Below are 18868 nucleotides of genomic sequence, written 5' to 3' on the forward strand. Positions count from 1 at the left end.
TGCCATCTTGAGTTTCTGTGTGGATGAACCTATGAAGCGGTTAATCCACTACGAACGACATGAAATATACCGCTTTATTTTTATCCCTGTTGACATCGAGATGTCCTTCAAATAGAGGGGCAAAAACTGGTTTTGGTAGGTAGACGCATTGTCCGATTGGAACGACGCCATCGCAGTTGTGGGAAACTCAGTTTTGACCTGAAGGAGAATCAGCTCCATCAGGGCCAGAACGGACCCTGGATCTTGACGGTTGTCGTTGTGGATCAAATGATCCATATACCGCATATTGTGCGTGCTCTGAGAGTCTACGAAAATTTCAAATTGACACAGTGTTGCTGAGATCCAAACCTTTGTATATCACGCACGCCCCATGCCAGCTGATGCCGCGCTTGCCGTAGTGCTGAATCGTTGTCTCGCGAGGGTACATCGGATCCAGCTTCATTTTGTAGTCCAGAACGATGTAAACTTCATTGTGCGCCATATGTCGAATCACCTCCTACATATATCGATGTTGACGAGAATAAATACTTTCGAGTTTGAAAAAATTCTGAAACTCTATGCTAATAATCAATTGAAACATTTTTATAAATACACGCCACCACTCACGTCGATCCGAAGTTGCTGGTTAACAGCTCGCATAGTGTGTCCCATATATAGTCTGGCTTTGAGTGCGCAGTCTCCAACCAGCTTGCGGTGGGAATCGGCGGCCATGGCGTCCGTCAACATCGCGTAGAAGCGTTCGACCGCAAGACATTCGCTACAGTCAATTGACGGCAAATATGCGTCGACCCCAAGCGCGAATTTGACGCAATGGCTGCGACCGGCGCGCCCAACGTGGCTCTTGTATTGGTATTTCAAAAAATTCTCGCATAAAGCGATCAGTTTATGAATACGTGCTTGTTCGTCGCGGTCAATAATCGTTGCTTGAATCAAGTCTCTAACGGCATTAACGATGAATGAGATGTGGGAAGTGGATATGGCATACCGAATCATAGAAAACGACTCGTATATTAGCTCTGCGCGCACATAGTCGACGGATTTAATGATTGGGTCGTGTTGTGGCATGGCGAGGGCGACGAATTTCTTCAACGAGGAATAGTTAATTCGTTGCGTTCGAACGGGGTGTCGTGCAGAGTAGTCGAGCCAAATCTGTTTACAAGTCTTTTTTCGGATGATGTTGGGAAGAGTTGTCTGTAAGGTATTGTTAGAAGCAGTTCCACGTGCACGCCCACATTACCTTTCTCCCCTCGATTGTTACTTTACGTGTACCCCAAGACATCAGCTGTACGTTGTCAGGGGAAAGCAGGTAGTCGAGTACGAGGTTCGCGTTGTCAGCAGAGAAATTCTGAGCCGTTCGTTTGGCTCGCTTGATCGCTTTGCCTTGGCTGAGTAGCTCATAATCATTCAGTGCTATGATTGTGAGGCCTCAAACACCCCTGAAATGAATTGCCTACCAGTGTAAAATGCCCTCCTTCCAAGTTCAATCGGCTTGGTTTGTAGCATATTATCGAGAGTTGACTTTGTCGGTACACCGCGGCAAAGGAGGCTTCGAACAGTCAGATACTCAGCCTAAAAGCTTATCATACCGTTAAAATACTTCATAATTATACCTCATGTGAATTTAACTTGCATAACAAATCAACCAAGACTTTGGCTTGCTTCTCATTTTCTAACGACAGCGATTCCGACTTTTTCTCGACAAACTTCTCCACAAGAAGCCCCGGGTCAACTGCGTGGAATGTCTATTTCAAGATGAGGTCAAAAGATAAGTCAATGTAACCTCAGCTTGATTCGTAACTGCCGCGTGAAAGCACACCAACGTGGACCTTCTTGCTTTGTCTGTCATTGCGCTCCATTCTTTTTCGCGGCGGGGGACGTGTCCGCCGACTTTGACATCGATTTTTTGGATTGCATTCAAAACGGACTTCCCGAGTGGAGTCCTGTATGGTGACTGGGTTGCCGTACCATACGACTCACGGCGCGAGTGGGAATCTGTATTGATGAATTGAAAGGCATTCAGATTAACAACACGTAGAAATACCTCTAAAACGTGTGGTTTGCTTTGGTTGTTGACGAAGCTCTTTGTGGCTGTCCAAGACCAAAGGATTTAAAGCGCATTTACATGCGTCCTCGCAGTCAACAACGGGACAATGGCGGCAAGTGAAGCATCGCCGTATCTTGTGGGAGCACGTCATTCAACTCGGTTGGAGCTGTTTCTCGATGATTCAACCTCGCTGTTCTATTCCAACGAGCTTGGGACAATGGGGGTTTACTTCCTGGATTGGAGAGTAATCGGAACAAAGTGCAGATGTGACGTCCGAGTACAGTAGTATTATCAATACGAAAGTACGCATTGTAATGCGAACTCTGATTAAAATCAGATTTGAGCTACTGTGGGAACAGCCTTTCGGCCGCAAAAGGCCAGAGTGGTTATTAACAATATATAGGATAATTGATTATCTAAGAATATCTGACTAATCCATTTTGAGTTCTAAAAGTATGCAAAAACGTTACTGACATTTTTACTGGCATTCCATTGGAAGAAAGAACCAAAACGTGTCCAATGACACGCGCAGGGACTGCCGTTGAATCCATCGAGGGCCCATGCGCCATGCAAGTTTTCACGGTTGTTCCGGGCTCCGAAAGCGTGCAAATGGCATGTGAAGATGGCCGAATAGTCAAGGACACATTCCGAAATCTCTGTGGCTTACTGAGCCCTGTGGACGAAGTTTGAAAATCATAGTATGACCAAAATTTGTACATTCTCCGCTGGCCTGCCTGTTAAATGTTTCTTACCCGTCCCTTTTCGGTTACGAAACTTCAAGTGGCCGCTTTCCGGATAACGTTCATGGAATCTGCAAGATACTTCTCACGTTGACTTGGAATTTCTATACACCCATAGAGCCAGCAGCACACCCTTTTTGGGCGCTTATTTTTATATCGAGTATACAAATCTCAAGTGGTTTGTCACGGTTATATAAAAGCGGTGCGGTTTCAACATCTAAAAGCGGCTCAAAATTCAAAGTTTGCGAAAACAAGATGAAGTACCTCGAAGAGAAGACGCTGAGCTGGGCGAATGCGGCGCTGAATGAGTTCTGTGTCGGCGACCGCGTGATCAATGGGCGCCTGGAGTGCTTCTCGTGCAAGAAGGCGGGACAGGACAAGAAACTTGCCAAGTCCTTGGAGCTGTTGTACCAGTCCACCAGCAACTCCAACGACGTCGTCGAACAACAGCAGAACTCGACTCCGTCAAGCAATTGCGCCACGGTCGCGGCAAGTAACAACATCTCCATCGGCAACTTGGCCGATTCCAACACACGCAAGCTGCTCATCAACCTGATATCGACCATGAACGCGTCGTTCCCAGATTACGACTTTTCCGACCTGAAACCCGAGCAGTTCCACAAAGAAGTCGACATGCGCACGGTGGTCAACGCTATCAACACACAACTGGCAGAAATCGTCGAGATGGACAACGTGGGTTTCCTCGAGAAGCTATGGGAGTCGATCGTTGCCGCGATCGCGCCGACCGACTGTGAAGTGTACACCTACATTCCTGACATGGACGGATGCTCCGACCCGTTCAGCGACGGCACGTTGTGGTCGTTCAACTACTTTTTCTACAACAAGGAGCTCAAGAAGATCCTGTACTTTACGTGCATGTCCAGGAGCGCCGTGCACGACATCAACGGCAACGACGACGACGAAGACGACGACGACGACATGGTGTGCAGGTCCGAAGACGACGACGACGACGACGCTGTGATGGAAGGCGATTGGGAAGACGGCGCGTAACTCGTCGGTCCTGTGTGTGTTGGGTCCATGTCTATATATTTGAATCTTTCCTTGTCGTTTGTTCATCGATACAACGGGCGCATGCGCGTGGCCAACGGCTGCGCCGTGCCTTCCACTTGCGGCTGCATGTGTTCATCTCGACGTAGCACGACGTCGTACTTTCGAGGTGTCGATTTCGAGACTGCCGCAGGGGCTGCCGACTTTGGTCGCTGAGGGGCTGTTGTTGTGGTGGATGTAGGAGCGTCGACCATGTCACTGTTGTTGCTGGTCCCCCTGGTGGCGTGTTCAACTTCCATAGTGCTTAAAGTGGTGGAGAAGCATTTGAGTTTGCGCGCGCCGCCCTTGTTGGAGTACCCTGTCGATGTCATGGGACGGACAAACGAAGCTTGGGGTGGTCGCGATGGAGTGGACGTGCGAGGGCGTCGGGGGGTGTCGGCGGACAGCGGGGAAGGGGCATGTCTCGCGGCGGCGGCGGCGGCCATGCTTCGTGCGGTGGTATGTCCACACGGCTCGGGGGAAATGAGGTGCTGCAGCTCGCCAATCTCTTGGACTGCCGCCACATAGCGTCGCTGGGTGTCGACCAATTCCGTGTGTAATTTAGTGTTTTCGTGCTCGAGCTGGACATGCACGTGACCGCGCGCGGCCTGGAGCTGGTCGAGGGCCGCTGTTTTGAGCTTGACTTCTTTGGCGAGTTGCTGTTGCAACCGGCGGATCTCCCGGTTCAGATGGTGCGCCGATCGAATGTAATGTGCTCGGGTGCGGACAGCAGCATCGTCGTTGCGTCGAGGACTTGACGATGTCCGACGGTCGCCCTCTCGCGGTTGCAGGTCCTCCTCGTCCTCTTCGTCGTCGTCCTCATCGTGGTCACACTCGTCCATGCCGTCGATGGGCTCGCCGACCGCTCGTGCGACGACCGCCTTGGCTTTTTGCTGCGCCACCAACCGGCTGGCAAACTTGGTCACGTGCAAGGCGGTTTTAACTGCGGAGGACTTTGGCTCCTTGTGTATCGCAGAGGTGGCACTGATTGAAGCGGTAGTCGGAGTAACCGATTGCGCTCGCAGCAACTCCTTTTGCAACGCCACGACTTGGGTTTGTGTGGCTGCGAGCTGTCCGTCGACTTGGGTTTTCTGGTGAAACACGAGGTTTGCCTTGGCCAATTGCGCCGACAGGGTCGCCTCGGCCTTATCGTGGGCCGCGTGGGTAGCGGCATCTTTGAGGTCGTACATCGTGCGAAGTTTCATCAGCGTTTGCTTTAGCGCAGTGTTTTCTTCCATGATTTTCTACCACAATGCAAAGATGAGCCATATAAATGGTTGGATAAAGGTACACACACCTCCATTTCCTGGTTGGACCGCATCGACCGCACGAGCTGGCTTTTGATTTGCATGGGGATGCCCGTTTCAATGAATTTCCCCACGGACGACTTTTGGACTTCGTGCAATTGCACGCGCAAGTCCTAGACCCAAGTACAGTAGTCAGGATATGCACGAAAAGACAGATACATGATCATGCTCACGTTCTGCACTGCTGCCCGGTACTCTTCAAACTGTCCGTGCTTTTGAATCAATTCCAAGTTCATGTCACGCAACTTGGAGTCGTACTCGGATCGGATCTCCGAGATGATTTTGGCTTTTTGCACGTCTAGTTCTTCGCCCGCCATGTCTATCGCATGCCTTGCTTCCTCCAATTCAAAGATGATCTTGTACGCCTAATGTACACAATACCCCATCATAGTAGTCTGTCTATATACTAGTATACATACACTAAGCTAACGTACTATTTACGACTGACAAGTAAGTACCCACAACACGCTCAAATCGTTTGGTGGAGACTACTAATCTAATCACGTACCTTGTCCACCACACTAGTCGCCAACACTTGGTCCGCGATCGTATCTTGGCGGCGCCGTTGGCTTTCCAGCCTCGACGTGGCGTCTTCAAGGGCGGCAATGCGATGCCGCAATTGGACGTTTAGGGTGGTGGTCGCCGCTTGGCGAAAGTTGATGCTGTCTTGGTACGCCTCCATGAAGGTACGACAGAGACTGGCCAAGTCAACGTTGTAGCTTTCTTTGTTGGCGATTGCAGTTTCGACGGTCTCCTGCACCCGATTCACGAAAATGCCCATGGGGTCCAGCTTGGCCTATGTATCCAGTCAACCCGCTACTTCCACTCCAATTTATGCAGCAATGTACGTACTTGACCGACGACGACCGCTTGTCGTCGTGGCGACGGGCTCTCGCCAAGTGACTTGAGCACCGACGCAAACTGCGACCGCACGTCCACGATATCTTGGTCCACGAGATGGAGTTCAATGCGATTGCGTAAATTGTCAATCATGTGGTCCAGTTCGACGGGCTCTGGCACTTGAAACTCGAGCGACGGGGGCATGGAGTTTCGGTGGGCCGATGTTATCGACACGTCCCTGGCCACTGCTTCTGTTGCCAAGATGGCCTGCAATTCGACCGCTTTGTCCACTTGGGACGCCTCCTTCATGACTGGAATCTGCAAGAAATACTGCCGCAGGGCGTGAAACGCGTCGATTTTCTTCAAATAGGCGACGCCGAGCCCCCCAGCAGGACTCGCCCGGGTTTCCAACAGCTTCCACCATTGTCTCGCGGCCGTGCAATCGTGTGTGGACAGGCCCGTGATGAATTGCGTCGTGGCAGACCCGATCGATCTCGAGTCTTCGTTTCGGACAAGAGCTTGACCTACATAATAATATCCACATGACATTGGCACAAGACAGAGTCGACCCATGTGTGGAGTACCTTCATGAAACGAATATTGTAGCCACACGAGCGAAGGGGCACGGGGCGTGGCCGTGATACTCGCTGCTAAAATATCGTTCACGATGGCTTTAAGCGCAGTAGCTCGAAGCGCATGCAGGAATTCCCGCTTGGTTTGCAACCACTCGAGCATGACGTCGTTCACGTGTCGCAAGTCTCGACTGGACGCCACGTCGTTGAGTCGAGAGAAGCAGTCGTGGTGCATTTGGTGCAGCTACGACCCTGTCATCAACACACCAAAAACAAACACTGCAATATGTAGTACCAAGTCGCGCAACTCCCCGCCCAAGACGTCGTCGGGGGCTTGCCGATGCAACGCCGCGCGAAACACCAACGTGTCGATCACCGCCACGAGCGCCGTGTACAGCGCCAGGATCCGACGAATTTCCGGCTCGTACTGTCGAGCGAGGCGAAAGACCACGCGGCCGTTGGCGACGTCGGTCTTGGTGAACCGCTTGAGCAGCTCGTAAGGGTGGGGGATGTACTGCATGCTCACAATATCGCCTTGGGCTGCGCACCACAAGGTTTCGATGGTTTCGCCCTTGGCCATTTTCACACCGTCCACGACGACGGTCGTAGTGGCTACCCCCAGTTGCTCCTCCATGGGCGACAACTCCCGAAGCAGCCACGCTTCAAGCGTATCTCGGTCGGCAAACCCGCCCACCACGAACGGATTGATGGTCGAGGCTGGCAGGTCCCGTGAAATCACCCGCATCGTGTCAAGGTGCGCGTTCAACTGCGTCACGAGCCCTTCCATTTGGACGGATTCCATCAGATCCGTCATGTACTCGACGATGTGGTCGGTCATAGGGACGTCTGGGTGCATGTCGACGCGGCTCGTGACAAGCGCTCGAACGGACTGCCGATGGGCGTCGGCATGGACACACAAGGCGGCGGTGGCTTTGAGCTCCACTTGGATGCGAGTCGTGACTTTGTCGTGGAGTGCGCGTTGCCCCAGCACACTCTGCACCTGCGCGAGAAAGTTCTTGTGATTTTGGTTGATATGGGGCGTGGAGAGGAACTTGGCCACGTGTTTGGCCATGAGTTTCGGATGCGACGCTTCAAAGTCAAAGATCGGCTGAAGCAGCATCGCGTTGAACCCTAGCGTTTCTTCCAAGTAGACGCGTTCGGCCTCTTGGACATGGACGGTCAGGGTGAGCCACCGGAGCTGCGACTCGTTCAAGTGCATCCCGATCCACTCGAGTGTCGATGTTGTCCGCAACACGGACACGAACGGCAGCGCTTCGATCGCCGGCGTTTGATCCAGTACCGACGCATGGGTGGGGTTTCCCGCTGGTAGGACGTCGTCCACGTACAAGTGCAGCATTTGGGATGCATGCAGCGCTTCCAACAACCCCGTCGCGTACACTTGTTGCGCGAGGTCGCATTGCAACTTGAAAAACCATACCGCACGCGACAGGGTCTCTACGTATTCGGTCCCCAGGTGGTGCACTTGATCGTGGATGGAGCGGTCGCTGACCAATGAGTCGTGCTTGACGTTGCGACGATACACGTCGTTCGCGGCTTGCTCGACGAGGGTGCCCACGCCGCTGTCTTTCGAGTAGTAGTTGGTGAAGACTGCACAATGGATGGTCGACGACGCCGTCACGTATTCGCGCTCTTCCGTGGACACGACGTGCCAGCACACCATCGCTTGCTCATGCACTGCACGATGCATCGCCAGTCGCTCAATCACACTCAAGTGGTGCATGGACATATCCATGGCCGCGATCGCTTGTCGGGTGGACGTGCGCACGATCACCGCGGCCTCGGCGGTCGTAAACAGCGGGTCTGCCAACGCCGCGTTGACTTCACCCACACCACGAAGCGCCTTGGCTTGGATCTCCAATGCCATCACTTGCGACACATATGCGTCCCAGAAGTACCGCTCCGCCAAGTCCACCAAGGGCCGCGCCGCCACAAGGTCCAACAACGCTTGCGCTTCGTGGCGCTGGGCATCGTGGCCGTACGCGCGCATGTACACGTCTTCAAATACACGTCGCACGAGCTTGAATTTGGCTTCAAGGTACCACGACTCGCATTCGTACAAATCCCCGAGGACGCTGACCCGGTCGACAACCGTCACGACCTTGCGTTCGGTGCCGGCTTTGAGGGTGTCCCGCTCGTCAAACGAACTCACGGCGCTTCCAATGCACAGCATGTCTTGCTCAATTTCGATCAATTCGTCCCACGCCGTCGAGTACAAGAACGGCCGTCCAACGTGGTCGACTATTTGCATTTCGTTGGCGTCGTCCACGCGATCAAAGAACCGCTCAACGTTTGTAGGACGGTCGATGGTGGTGGTTGTGGACGTGTTTTCGTGTCCCATGTCGTGCCAGTCGACAAGGACATGCGCTTCAATCGACCGAAAGTAGTTGAGATACCCCACCATGCGATGCTTGCATTGCCGAATCCAGAGCAGCCTTAAGATGTAATACGCCTTGACTTTGGCGTCGGGTAAACTCGGCGCGTTTGGCGGCTCAACCAGGCCAAGTCGGTCGGTGAGCGACGCCGAATTCGAACGCAGTTCCACCGCGTCGATGGTCAACAGCGCGCGCTTGACATGGCTCGCCGCAAGCCCTTCCAGGCGATCCAGGACATGCTGGGCTTCCGACGCGCTGCAAAACTTCAACTCGGCTTCCAGCACCATGCAATTGCTCTGTTTTTTGTCCATCAGGCCGATCCGCTGTTGGCGCTGGGACGTTGGGACTTGGGGAAAGAGGCTGCCGCGGTGGGGGTCGCTGCTGTCCACTGAGGACGTCATGGGAGTTGCCTTCCGAGCCATGCCGTCGCTTTGATACGGCGCCACATGTCGGGCAAAAAGAGTACCAAAGTCACGCCGCAGTTGCTGCAACAAATCGTCGGCACTGTTAGAGGCCGTGGGCTGCTCAATGCCTAGTTTAGTTTTAAACGACGCGATCGCCAAATCCATGGCACTTTCCTACGTCTTGCCTTGTCATGAACTTGAAGTCGAGATATTGGCAGTATACCTGCAGAATGAATTTGGGTGGCGTCGACGTGTTGGCTTGAACGACTGGTGGGACGTCCACAGAAGTTGCCATCGCCGATGACTGGGGCACGAGGATCTGGTGCATCCGACGCAAAATAGCACTGCGATGACTGTGGCTAAGCCAGTGCATACGCTGGGAAAAGCGAGTCGCGAGCTTCGTGACGGAGTGTTTGGTCTCCTGAAATCGCAACAAGTGCTTCAGGTCTGTCGCTTCGACGGCAGGGTTGCTCGCCTTCAGCCTACCCGTCGTCAACAACACTTCAATCTCTGCCGTGAACAGGTGTACTCTACGAGAAACGGTCACTCAAACCAAAGTACCGTGCCAATTGCAGACTGAGGTCGTGATGGCGCGCTTGAAGGGCGGAGCTTTGTCTGTCGTATTCTTCCACTAGATGGCTGGCTGGAACGGACGTACGAGCCAATGTTGAAAGGGTCTATGTAAAGCCATTTCCCGTCGTCAGCATTGAAACGGACACGTATTGAAGAAGGATAGATGCTGGCATATACATATAGTACATGCGCTTGGGCGACTCGACAGCGCGCGAGGAGGTCCTCGACATGTTCAACCACATGCGCGTGGAGGGAGGTGGGAACTTGCAGCGCTCGAGCGTCGGCGATGTCCAAAAGTCTGTCGACATGCACCTGTGGAAGCCATTGGGATGATCCATGTTGCAGGATGTAATGATGTTTGTTTCGCACCGTATCGCCTTTGGGGACTGGTTTGGACACGATTTTGCGGAGGGTGGCTTCTCGTGCGCATTCAAGATGATCAATTTGAGGCAGCGTGTCGTCTGGAATGTTTCGATGTAGCTTGTGATGGACGTCGTAGACATCGCGACTGTGGCGATCCACCACGGCGCTGAGCTTGCGTTTGGACGCGATGACTTGCTGTTTCCAGTACGACGCAGCAAACGTTTTGCCGTCTGGAGGATTCTGGGGCGTGGTATCGTTCTCTTCGACGGATACGGCCATCACGGCTGCTTCCAGGTGCGATGACCCTCGGAACGAAAAGTTGGACTGCGACTTCAGGTCTTTCAGGGATGGGGGTACTCCTTGGCGGGACACGTTTGCCCTTGAGCTGTGCTGCTTTGGAGACAACCGCAACGAGTTTTGGCGCTTCTCCACGGGCGACGACATGACACGAGCCGGCCGAGGTCACGGTATGGTGGAGTTGGCGTCGTTTGAATCGTAACGCCGAAGCGTTTCATAATTGCGGATGTCCCGCGACAATACTACTCGATGAGTGCTCGTCGGACGCATATTAGTTTCTTCGTTGGATCACTTGCCGTCAATTATCTGTTGATATCATGCATGAACAGGGGAAGAAGGTCACCTCACAGAAAGTCCATCCACTAACGAGGAGGACACAAGCGTGCATTCCTACATGATTCGTGAGAACAGCTTCGGAATAGCGTACCCTCCACGACGTAAACATCATCACTTCAGATGTATATAGTACATGCATGCACTTGCTTTCTGCATTCCTCTGCGCTTCCTCCATCGCGCCTGCATCGCGCGTCTCGCGCGCACTTTTGAAAACTAAAGAAATCAGAGCGTGCAACGATCAACATTCTGATTTTGCAAGGTCAGGAGTTACACATCTTTATTTTAATTTTGTTCACGACATTACAAAAACAAAGAGTTCAATTAAAAATTGAATATTATTTATTACTTCAAGTACTACGTAGTAGTTCCTTCGGCGACCAAATCTCAACTGTGGGACTGCTGCATTCAACAAAGATGGATTCCAGCGACGGCGAAGTCCACCTCGAAGAAGGAAAGAACATCCAGAACAACCCCCTAAGCATGTTCGATCTCACACCCACCACCTCGACCTTCACCAAGTCATCGCTTCCATACTCCAAGAGCCCCCGGCATGTGGGTGCGGTCGGCACGTTCCGGTATCTGACTCCGAGCGACTTGAAGACCAGCAGCGGGAAAGCGCCGTACGACTTCGCCGTAATCGCCCATCGATCCGTGCAGCAGTCGCCGAAGGGTTGTTGGTTTTGGCCGTTCAACACTGCAGAGCGCTTGGGGTTTCGACGGCTGTGCATGGTGAGCAGTCCGTTGCTTGAAGACGGCGAAGACGAACATCGGCGCATCGTGGAAAAGCTGTGTGCGCAAGGTCTGTCCATCGACATCATCGACGGCGGTCACTCAACAGGAGAATTGACGTCCGACTTTTTCATCCTCCTCATTCGCGCAAGCGACGAGGTGGCTACGGCGTACGCCAAAAAGTTTCGCCGCAAGCTTTGGGTCGACCACGGGGGGGTGTGCGACATGCCGCAGGACTTTATGGACCACGCGGCGCGTCCCATCACGCCAGCCGAGCGCATCCAGATCGTCGAGTACATCGTGGACGTTCGCGCGGGGTTAAGCAAGGCGCGGGACCGGTGGATCCACGACATGTTTCCTGTGCACGACAACAAGATGACGACGCAGCTCTTGACCAACTACGTCGCGGCGTTCCCTGGAACGTTGGAGCGTCGGAATCGGCAGTTTATCGACTCGATTCGGCACAACTTTGGCGAAAAGGTGGCGTACTACTTTGCGTTCATGCACTTTTACAACAAGGCGCTGCTGCCGCTCGCGCTTCTGGGCATCGCCATGCAGATCCTGCACTCGGCCATCTCCACGACCGCGTACATGCGCGTGTTGCCGTTCTGGGGCGTCGGGGTCTCCGTGATCTGGTCGTTTGTGTTCCTCAAAGCATGGGACCGCGAGAACGCGACGATGCAGTTTGCATGGAACGCCAAGCTTCACGTCAAGCAGATCGAGTACCCGAACCCGTCATTCCATGGCCAAGACGTGGAGAACCCGCTGACGGGCGAGATGACCAAGAAGCAGACGCAGTCGTGGCGGCGCGGACCGATCTACGTCCTAGGGGCAATGTTCATGCTGCTGCAGACCGCCATCATGCTCGTGCTCGTGGCGCTGTGGGTAAGCATCTACGAGATGCTCAAGGACAAGTACAAGGCGGGCGGGTTGTTTACCACTCAATGGTTTGCGATATTGGCCGAAGGGATCGTGTTTGGGCTATTTGTGGACGTGATCCAGTGGAACTTTGTCGTGACCAACATGGCGCGGCTGTTCACGACGTGGGAAAACTACCCCACCGAGGAGCAGCATGAACGCGCGCTCATCCGAAAGCTATTTCTCATGGACTTTCTCAACTACTACACGTGGTTCTTTTCGCTTGCGTTCGTGTACGTTGTGCCGACCCTGGGCGATGCGCTCACGAACGTGTTCAACACGGCGCTATTCCACGACGCCCCCAACTGCTGCTTTGGCCCGTACCTGAAGGAAGTCGGCCCATTTGCATTCGAATGCAGTCGATGTCCTGGCGGTGACGCGTCCAAGCTATGCACGCCTTGCACGGGCTGGTTTACGTTTGATGTGCATCATGTCGACCTGAGCGCGATGTTTGTGACGCCGATTGTGGTCACGCAGTTGCTCAATATCGTAATCAACACGGTCATGCCGTTGCTCAGCAAATGGCGCCAGGAACGGCTGCGCGCCGCCGCCGACGCCGACGCCCACCAGCGCGTGATGGACGCCGGGTCCATGAAAATCCTCGGTAACCTCGACTACGACCAAACGTACGTACTACGTACATGTGTGTGCAAGTAAGTTGCTGGCATTATTGTCCATTTGATATACAAATTTGGGTGAATAATCGCGCCGCGACCAAATCGATCCACAATCGATCTGATTGGTTGTTGAATTTCATTGAGAAATGGGTTTTGATTGGTTCATCATTTTGAACTCATCTGAAGTAGCCAATCAAATCGATTGAAATTCCAACGAGAAACACGAAATTTCACTCGAAATAGCACAAAAACTATTATTTTTTGGTTGTATTGTGCATTTCACCCAAGTTTGGGAGCAAATCGAATCCATGGGATCCAATATTTAACCTTGTACAAACTATACGATACAAATATTAGTATGTATATGGTTTTGCCCAATGCCGAGGGTCAGAGTCAATTGTTTGGATTGGCTGTAATTTACCAGAACGTGATGATTTGATTGGCTTTGGCGGTTCTTGAATTCATTCTCCTAAGACAGTGAGGGCTCCAGTTACGAAAATCGATGTGACAATAGGAGCGCGACGGTCTTTGGCAACAAGGACCAGTCTCGGTACCTCGAGTACACGCCCGCGGAGATTGAAACGCTCAACCAGAAAGCCCGGGAAATCCTCTTTGAAAGCGAACAAGCGCACTACGACCCGTACAATGACTTTCACCAGTTGACCGTACAGTACGGCTTTACCGTCATGTTCTCGATCCTGTGGCCGCCCATGCCCATGGCATGCATGCTGATCAACTTTCTCAAAGTGCGAACCGATGGCTACCGCTTGTGTCGTACGCTCAAGGTATATATATATATATATATATATATATATATATATATCGTCAATCTATATCATGTTGATGATTTGAATATATATATATATATATCGTCAATCGATATCATGTTGATGATTTGAATATATATATATATATATCGTCAATCTATATCATGTTGCGGACGATTTTGACTGTATATTTATCGCCCGTTCATACTTGGTAATGCTAACTACACACACACACATTCGTCATCATCTGTCCGAATAAGTGGAATGCTAGAAAAGATCCTTTTTGATTAGAATTTACATTTATTGTGGATTCGGTAATACAAATTTCCAGACTCCGTCGAATCATCGAAGTTCGCATCACGAATCGACGCTATGATTGGGTAATTCAATTTTGAGTGGATATATTTGATTGGCTCTTAGAGGAAGGACAAGTATATTCAACCAATCACAACTCCAGCGTGATTCAATCTTATGGATTAGACAAACCACGCAAATTTTGGTGTTTATGGCGAATTCACAATATATTCCATTATTTATTAACTAGATTTACTTTGTGCGAGTTTTGAACGTTATGTTCTTGTTGGTTTAGCGCCCATTTCCTCGAAAAGCCAACGGAATTGGCGCGTGGCGCGATATCTTTGGCACGTTTGCGTACATTGCCGTGGTCGTAAACGTACGTACTGTACATATTTATATTCTTTGTTTCTATATTGGAAAACCCATGGTAGATCTTACTCGTGTGCATGTCCACGGGGAGCATGGAGTTTTACAGCGACCTGTGCATCAAGGATTATGCGTTCAATTTGGACAAGGAAGGCAAGTCGCTCGTGGACTTTGTCATGGGGCCAAACTTTTATTGCCTCAACTTTACGCTGCGGCTCGTGGTGATTATCGTGCTGGAGCATCTGCTGCTGGCCGTGGCGTACCTTGTGATGGTCAAGATTCCGGGGGTGCCGTCGCGGCTGCAGGCTATCATGGACGCCCGCGAACACAAGTTTAAGAAAATGCTTGAAGCCAGCGAACCCCACTTGCCCCTGGACCTGGCCACGAGTCCGACAATAGCGGATAATCTGCCAGTGCCACCCCCGACCAAGCAGCGGGCGTCGATCACCAAGACAAAGTCCCCACCCAAGGACAAGACCCCCGACTCGCTCAAGCGCAAAGACTCAGACAAGGCGGCATTGGCTCGGCAATGGTCCGACTAGCCAGCCCGCTAAATATACCCGAAGCCGACTATTAACGTGACTTGGGATTATAAACCACACAGTTATCAACTGACTCGGTCGGGGGCATGGACTAGTTGCCAAGCAGCTGATGCGGCTATGATTATAACGTTATCGATGAAAAAACTAGTTTGACACGAGAAGCGTTCAAATTAAATAGAGACCGCGTAATGTGACATACAAACCACAAGTTCCACGGGAAAGTATATTTTGACCAGTAGTACGAAACGGTGCCACTTCATGTTGGTGGTGAGGCCCAAAATTCGGCTCTATTCGGTTTAACCCTCCGATGACGCTAGATAGGCATATTATATATGTAGCTGTTTAAATCAACTTTACGTGGGCCGATTGCAAATAGTGTGTACTAGTACACTAGTACTGTACGCTGTATCTGTACTGAGTATAGTGTAGTATATATATTATATATATATATATCTATATAGGACCTACTTGTATATATTACTGTATATACCGTCCTATATACTTCGTAACATTAGTACCTATAACGACTTATATACATGTACTTTTAATAGTACTACTTAATGTTCAGATTATTTTACACCATCACACTACTGTACTGGTGATGCCTACGGATAGCACACAATAAGCCCTTAAAATACGCCTTACCATCCGCACCTGGAGAAAAATACTAGCTTCGCTAAAGATATTCGTCCAGGTACTGTATGAAGGCAGATGGGGCCTATGTATCCCGCGCATCGCTTTGGAGAAGCGCTTGATCCGCATTTCCCACACGCCTTCGATTGATTGCGTGTGGGCGCCGTTAGCTGGGTTGACAAAGTTCGCTGAATGATTCACACACTGGTGACCATACGATTGGTCGACCAACAGTGGATTGTTCGTCAGGATGTGGCGTTCATTCGCCGACACGTATGAGCCAAACTTGTCCGATCTAGAAGCATTTTTAGACGACATAGACCTATATAACACTATATAGTGATCTATAAAGGCCTATATGGGCCTATGTATAGTATTGTATATACACAACTATATAGTTACATACATGATGTTGGTTCCTGGGGCAATGTGCTTCATGATGAGCCGCGATAGCGTTGGTTTTGTCCGGTCCACCCCTGTAACCATTTCTTCGTTGTCCTATCGACCCCTCCAAATACCCTGTGCTCAGGGTAGTACCTTCCGCGGTTGTATTTGCATATTTTCTTCATTGAAGTCTCGTCGATTTCGACCATTACGCCTTCGCAGCCAACCTACTCGCAACAATGAATAGGATATATATGTCTATATCGATATAGGACTATATAGATATTGGGCTATACAGACCAATATTGTCGACATACCAGCATTGGGGCACGCAACATTTCCACCGAACACAGGTCGCGGCAGTTCTGGTACCAATCCACACCGGACTCACGCGCAATTTCTTCTTCGGCAATCACTATGCCAACGGGCTTTCTTTACGCCCAAACAAACATATGTCGCACCAGGTTCGCCATAGGGATTTTGGAACCCTTGAACCACGACTGAAACCGCATTCCACGCTCAAAACTCCCGCCGCCTACACACGCCGCACGCCTGCAACACTATCGCTTGGACTTCAACGCGAAGGACATGGCTAGGTCACACTTGGGGCATGTCGCGGCGTTGGGTAGGAGGCCGACCTTCATGCACCATGCAACACAGGTGTCCTCGTCCACGATGGACATCGTCATGGTCATCGTCGAAGTTCAGCCACCGTGACATTGTCGATTTTTCAGGGTCACGTGGAAGGCCAATAAATAATCGAGCCCATCGACGCAACTCAATTCCCTTCATGGCAGGGTGTGACGCATGGTGCTGTAACAGGGTACACTTCTGCTCGATTGTCAATCGTAGCCGCGACGACGGCGACGGCATGTTGAGTACGAAGTAGTCAACATGTGTTTCATTATTTGCGTGGTTACTTTAAAATTTGAATCGACCACTTGGATTTTATGATTGATTTGCACCCAAAATAATGTTTTCTGAAAGGATATTGATTTATGGTGGGTTCCTTATTCCGGGGGACTACTGTATGCTATGTGCCCCGATACTCGAATCTGTGTCAGTGGATTTTTTATCCTATTTTTCAACAGACATATTTCATGACTTTCGAAGAAACAAGGTATCGTGACTCTGTCAACGACCGAGGTCAAGTTTGTGGCTCTTGCTCTTTGCATCCAAGAATGTGTATACGTTCGCCAACTCGCTGCCAAATTACATCACATTAGTGATCAACCGATTTCGGTTCATGAGGATAATCAGTCTGTTATCAGCATCGCCCAAAATGCTGAGCATCATGGGCGCTCCAAGCACATCGATGTGCGTTTTATGTCTGTTATCGATCTCGTTGAGAACAAGGAGTTTAAACTCCATTATTGTCCTACCAAAGAACAACTTGCGGACTTCTTTACGAATGCGCACCCGGAACCTGGGCTTCGCTATGCCCTTGGTGATTACCTTTGTGGTCGTGTACCGGAGTGGCCCTTGCCTATGACATTGTGTTTACTTCATTTTTAAACCTTTATGATTATTATTGATATTTATCATGCATTATTTGCACCTGTTTTTTATGCACAAACTTTTCATTCACCGCCTTCATTTTTGCCCTCGACCATGTGGCGACTTGTGCACTATATGGCTGCTCGTGCCGTTTTGATGTCGGCGGTGTCCGTCTGGCCAGCAGCGCTGCTCAAGGATCGGCCGTACGAGTGGCGTCATGGTTTGTGCAAGTTTCTACATGGTGCTCCCACGCCCCCTCGTCCATCCTACTTGCACTTCATGGGTTTATACCACTACTCTCTGAGTCTTACTTGTACTTTTGCTTCTGGCAATTTTACTTGGGTTTTTACCCGCTATTTTTAGCCACACTGTCTTATTCTTCGTTGCACATACAAGTACGCACTTGTATGTGCAACGAAGAATAAGACAGTGTGGTATTTACCATGCTCTTCGAGCACCCTTGTTCTTTGAGCACTCTTGCATTTATGCATTACCTTAGGCTTTTGCCTTACTCTTTGAGTAATCGTGCACTCATGTGCCCAACACTATTCTTGTGTGTGTTCTTGTCCTACCTTCTTCGCCTCTGTTCTCAGGGTGGCTTTTGTAGTGACATGCCTTTGGCACTTTTTGGTCTCCGCGAATTTTTCGCTAAGCCCTTTTTATGCCTTTGGCATTGCCTCTCTTTGAGAACTTCGTCTCGAAGGCCTTCAGCAGTCCGTTGCCCAGTGGGGTGGCTGTCAAGAAGGGGACCTTGGCCGTTCTTGCTTTGGCCTTTTTCGCCGAGGTTCGGTCACTTACGGATAATATCCGGTCATCCGGAATTATCCGGTGTTCTTTCTCTGTAGAAGCCGGACTGTTTATGCCCAATCATAGGTCAGCTAAACAGTCCGTTAATGATCATCTTTGGTTTTGCCCTCGACCACACAAGTGTTCTCGTCGTAGTCCCTTCCTTCTCAGTGCTATTGTGTATTCAACACTAAATTGGACTGGGGAGGCGAATCGAATAGCCTAAACAAAGAGATTATGAATGTCTTAAGCCAATCACATCACTCCATTCCAGAGATTTTACCAGTCTCGTGCCCTGTCGCTTCGGATTGGGTAAAATCAGTCGGGGAAAACATGGAAAATACATTCGAAATCACTTTGAAGTTTCGACTGCGAAGTCCAAAGTTCAGTGAAAAGCACAATACAGTACAGTACCC

General features: G+C 50.7%; 5 protein-coding genes across 9 annotated transcripts; 2 read left to right on the forward strand and 3 right to left on the reverse strand.

Annotated features, from left to right (window-relative positions):
- Positions 1-29: 29 nt before the first annotated feature.
- H257_12170 (hypothetical protein) lies at positions 30-1065 on the reverse strand (the record flags this gene model as incomplete). Its single annotated transcript, XM_009839292.1, has 5 exons — positions 30-48; positions 95-305; positions 349-496; positions 685-937; positions 986-1065. 5 exons carry the CDS (start codon positions 1063-1065, stop codon positions 30-32), a joined length of 711 nt encoding a protein of 236 aa, XP_009837594.1.
- Positions 1066-3020: 1955 nt separating this feature from the next.
- Positions 3021-3795, forward strand: H257_12171 (hypothetical protein; the record flags this gene model as incomplete). Its single annotated transcript, XM_009839293.1, has 1 exon — positions 3021-3795. The coding sequence occupies exon 1, from the start codon at positions 3040-3042 to the stop codon at positions 3793-3795; it is 756 nt and encodes a 251-aa protein (XP_009837595.1). The 5' UTR covers positions 3021-3039.
- H257_12172 lies at positions 3021-10970 on the reverse strand. 2 transcript variants are annotated; one of them, XM_009839294.1, is made up of 11 exons: positions 10290-10970; positions 10107-10232; positions 9909-10024; positions 9571-9829; positions 6846-9521; positions 6563-6794; positions 5991-6502; positions 5647-5934; positions 5312-5503; positions 5129-5251; positions 3021-5075 (listed from the first exon to the last, which is right to left on the reverse strand). In XM_009839294.1, the coding sequence occupies exons 1-11, from the start codon at positions 10725-10727 to the stop codon at positions 3858-3860; spliced, it is 6180 nt and encodes a 2059-aa protein (XP_009837596.1). In that variant the 5' UTR covers positions 10728-10970; the 3' UTR covers positions 3021-3857. The 2 variants fall into 2 exon arrangements, with proteins under 2 accessions (XP_009837596.1, XP_009837597.1); XM_009839295.1 differs by lacking the exons at positions 10107-10232; positions 10290-10970 and having other exon boundaries at positions 9909-10078.
- A 323-nt stretch (positions 10971-11293) lies between these two features.
- H257_12173 (hypothetical protein) lies at positions 11294-15346 on the forward strand. Of its 4 annotated transcripts, none has more exons than XM_009839296.1 (4): positions 11294-13216; positions 13695-13965; positions 14537-14620; positions 14676-15346. In XM_009839296.1, the coding sequence occupies exons 1-4, from the start codon at positions 11331-11333 to the stop codon at positions 15150-15152; spliced, it is 2718 nt and encodes a 905-aa protein (XP_009837598.1). In that variant the 5' UTR covers positions 11294-11330; the 3' UTR covers positions 15153-15346. The 4 variants fall into 4 exon arrangements, with proteins under 4 accessions (XP_009837598.1, XP_009837599.1, XP_009837600.1 ...); XM_009839297.1 differs by having other exon boundaries at positions 11294-13189; XM_009839298.1 differs by having other exon boundaries at positions 14537-15346.
- A 102-nt stretch (positions 15347-15448) lies between these two features.
- H257_12174 (hypothetical protein) lies at positions 15449-16492 on the reverse strand (the record flags this gene model as incomplete). The annotated part of the gene is made up of 4 exons (XM_009839300.1): positions 15449-15465; positions 15851-16080; positions 16192-16283; positions 16487-16492. 4 exons carry the CDS (start codon positions 16490-16492, stop codon positions 15449-15451), a joined length of 345 nt encoding a protein of 114 aa, XP_009837602.1.
- Between the last annotated feature and the right edge of the window lie 2376 nt (positions 16493-18868).

This window comes from Aphanomyces astaci (genome assembly GCF_000520075.1).
Source record: "Aphanomyces astaci strain APO3 unplaced genomic scaffold supercont1.39, whole genome shotgun sequence".
Classification (NCBI taxonomy): Eukaryota; Oomycota; class Saprolegniomycetes; order Saprolegniales; family Verrucalvaceae; genus Aphanomyces; species Aphanomyces astaci.

Excerpts from the sequence above, each read along its gene's own strand:
- H257_12173 (XM_009839296.1), top strand. The coding sequence starts at position 11,331 with ATGGATTCCAGCGACGGCGAAGTCCACCTCGAAGAAGGAAAGAACATC. Across the intron at positions 13,966-14,536 it reads GCTTGTGTCGTACGCTCAAG|CGCCCATTTCCTCGAAAAGC; the intron begins GTATATATATAT and ends TTGTTGGTTTAG. Across the intron at positions 14,621-14,675 it reads ACATTGCCGTGGTCGTAAAC|ATCTTACTCGTGTGCATGTC; the intron begins GTACGTACTGTA and ends AACCCATGGTAG.
- H257_12172 (XM_009839294.1), bottom strand. The coding sequence starts at position 10,727 with ATGTCGTCGCCCGTGGAGAAGCGCCAAAACTCGTTGCGGTTGTCTCCA. Across the intron at positions 10,233-10,289 it reads CAGTCCCCAAAGGCGATACG|GTGCATGTCGACAGACTTTT; the intron begins GTGCGAAACAAA and ends TGGCTTCCACAG. Across the intron at positions 9,830-9,908 it reads CTCAGTCTGCAATTGGCACG|GCTGAAGGCGAGCAACCCTG; the intron begins GTACTTTGGTTT and ends GACGACGGGTAG.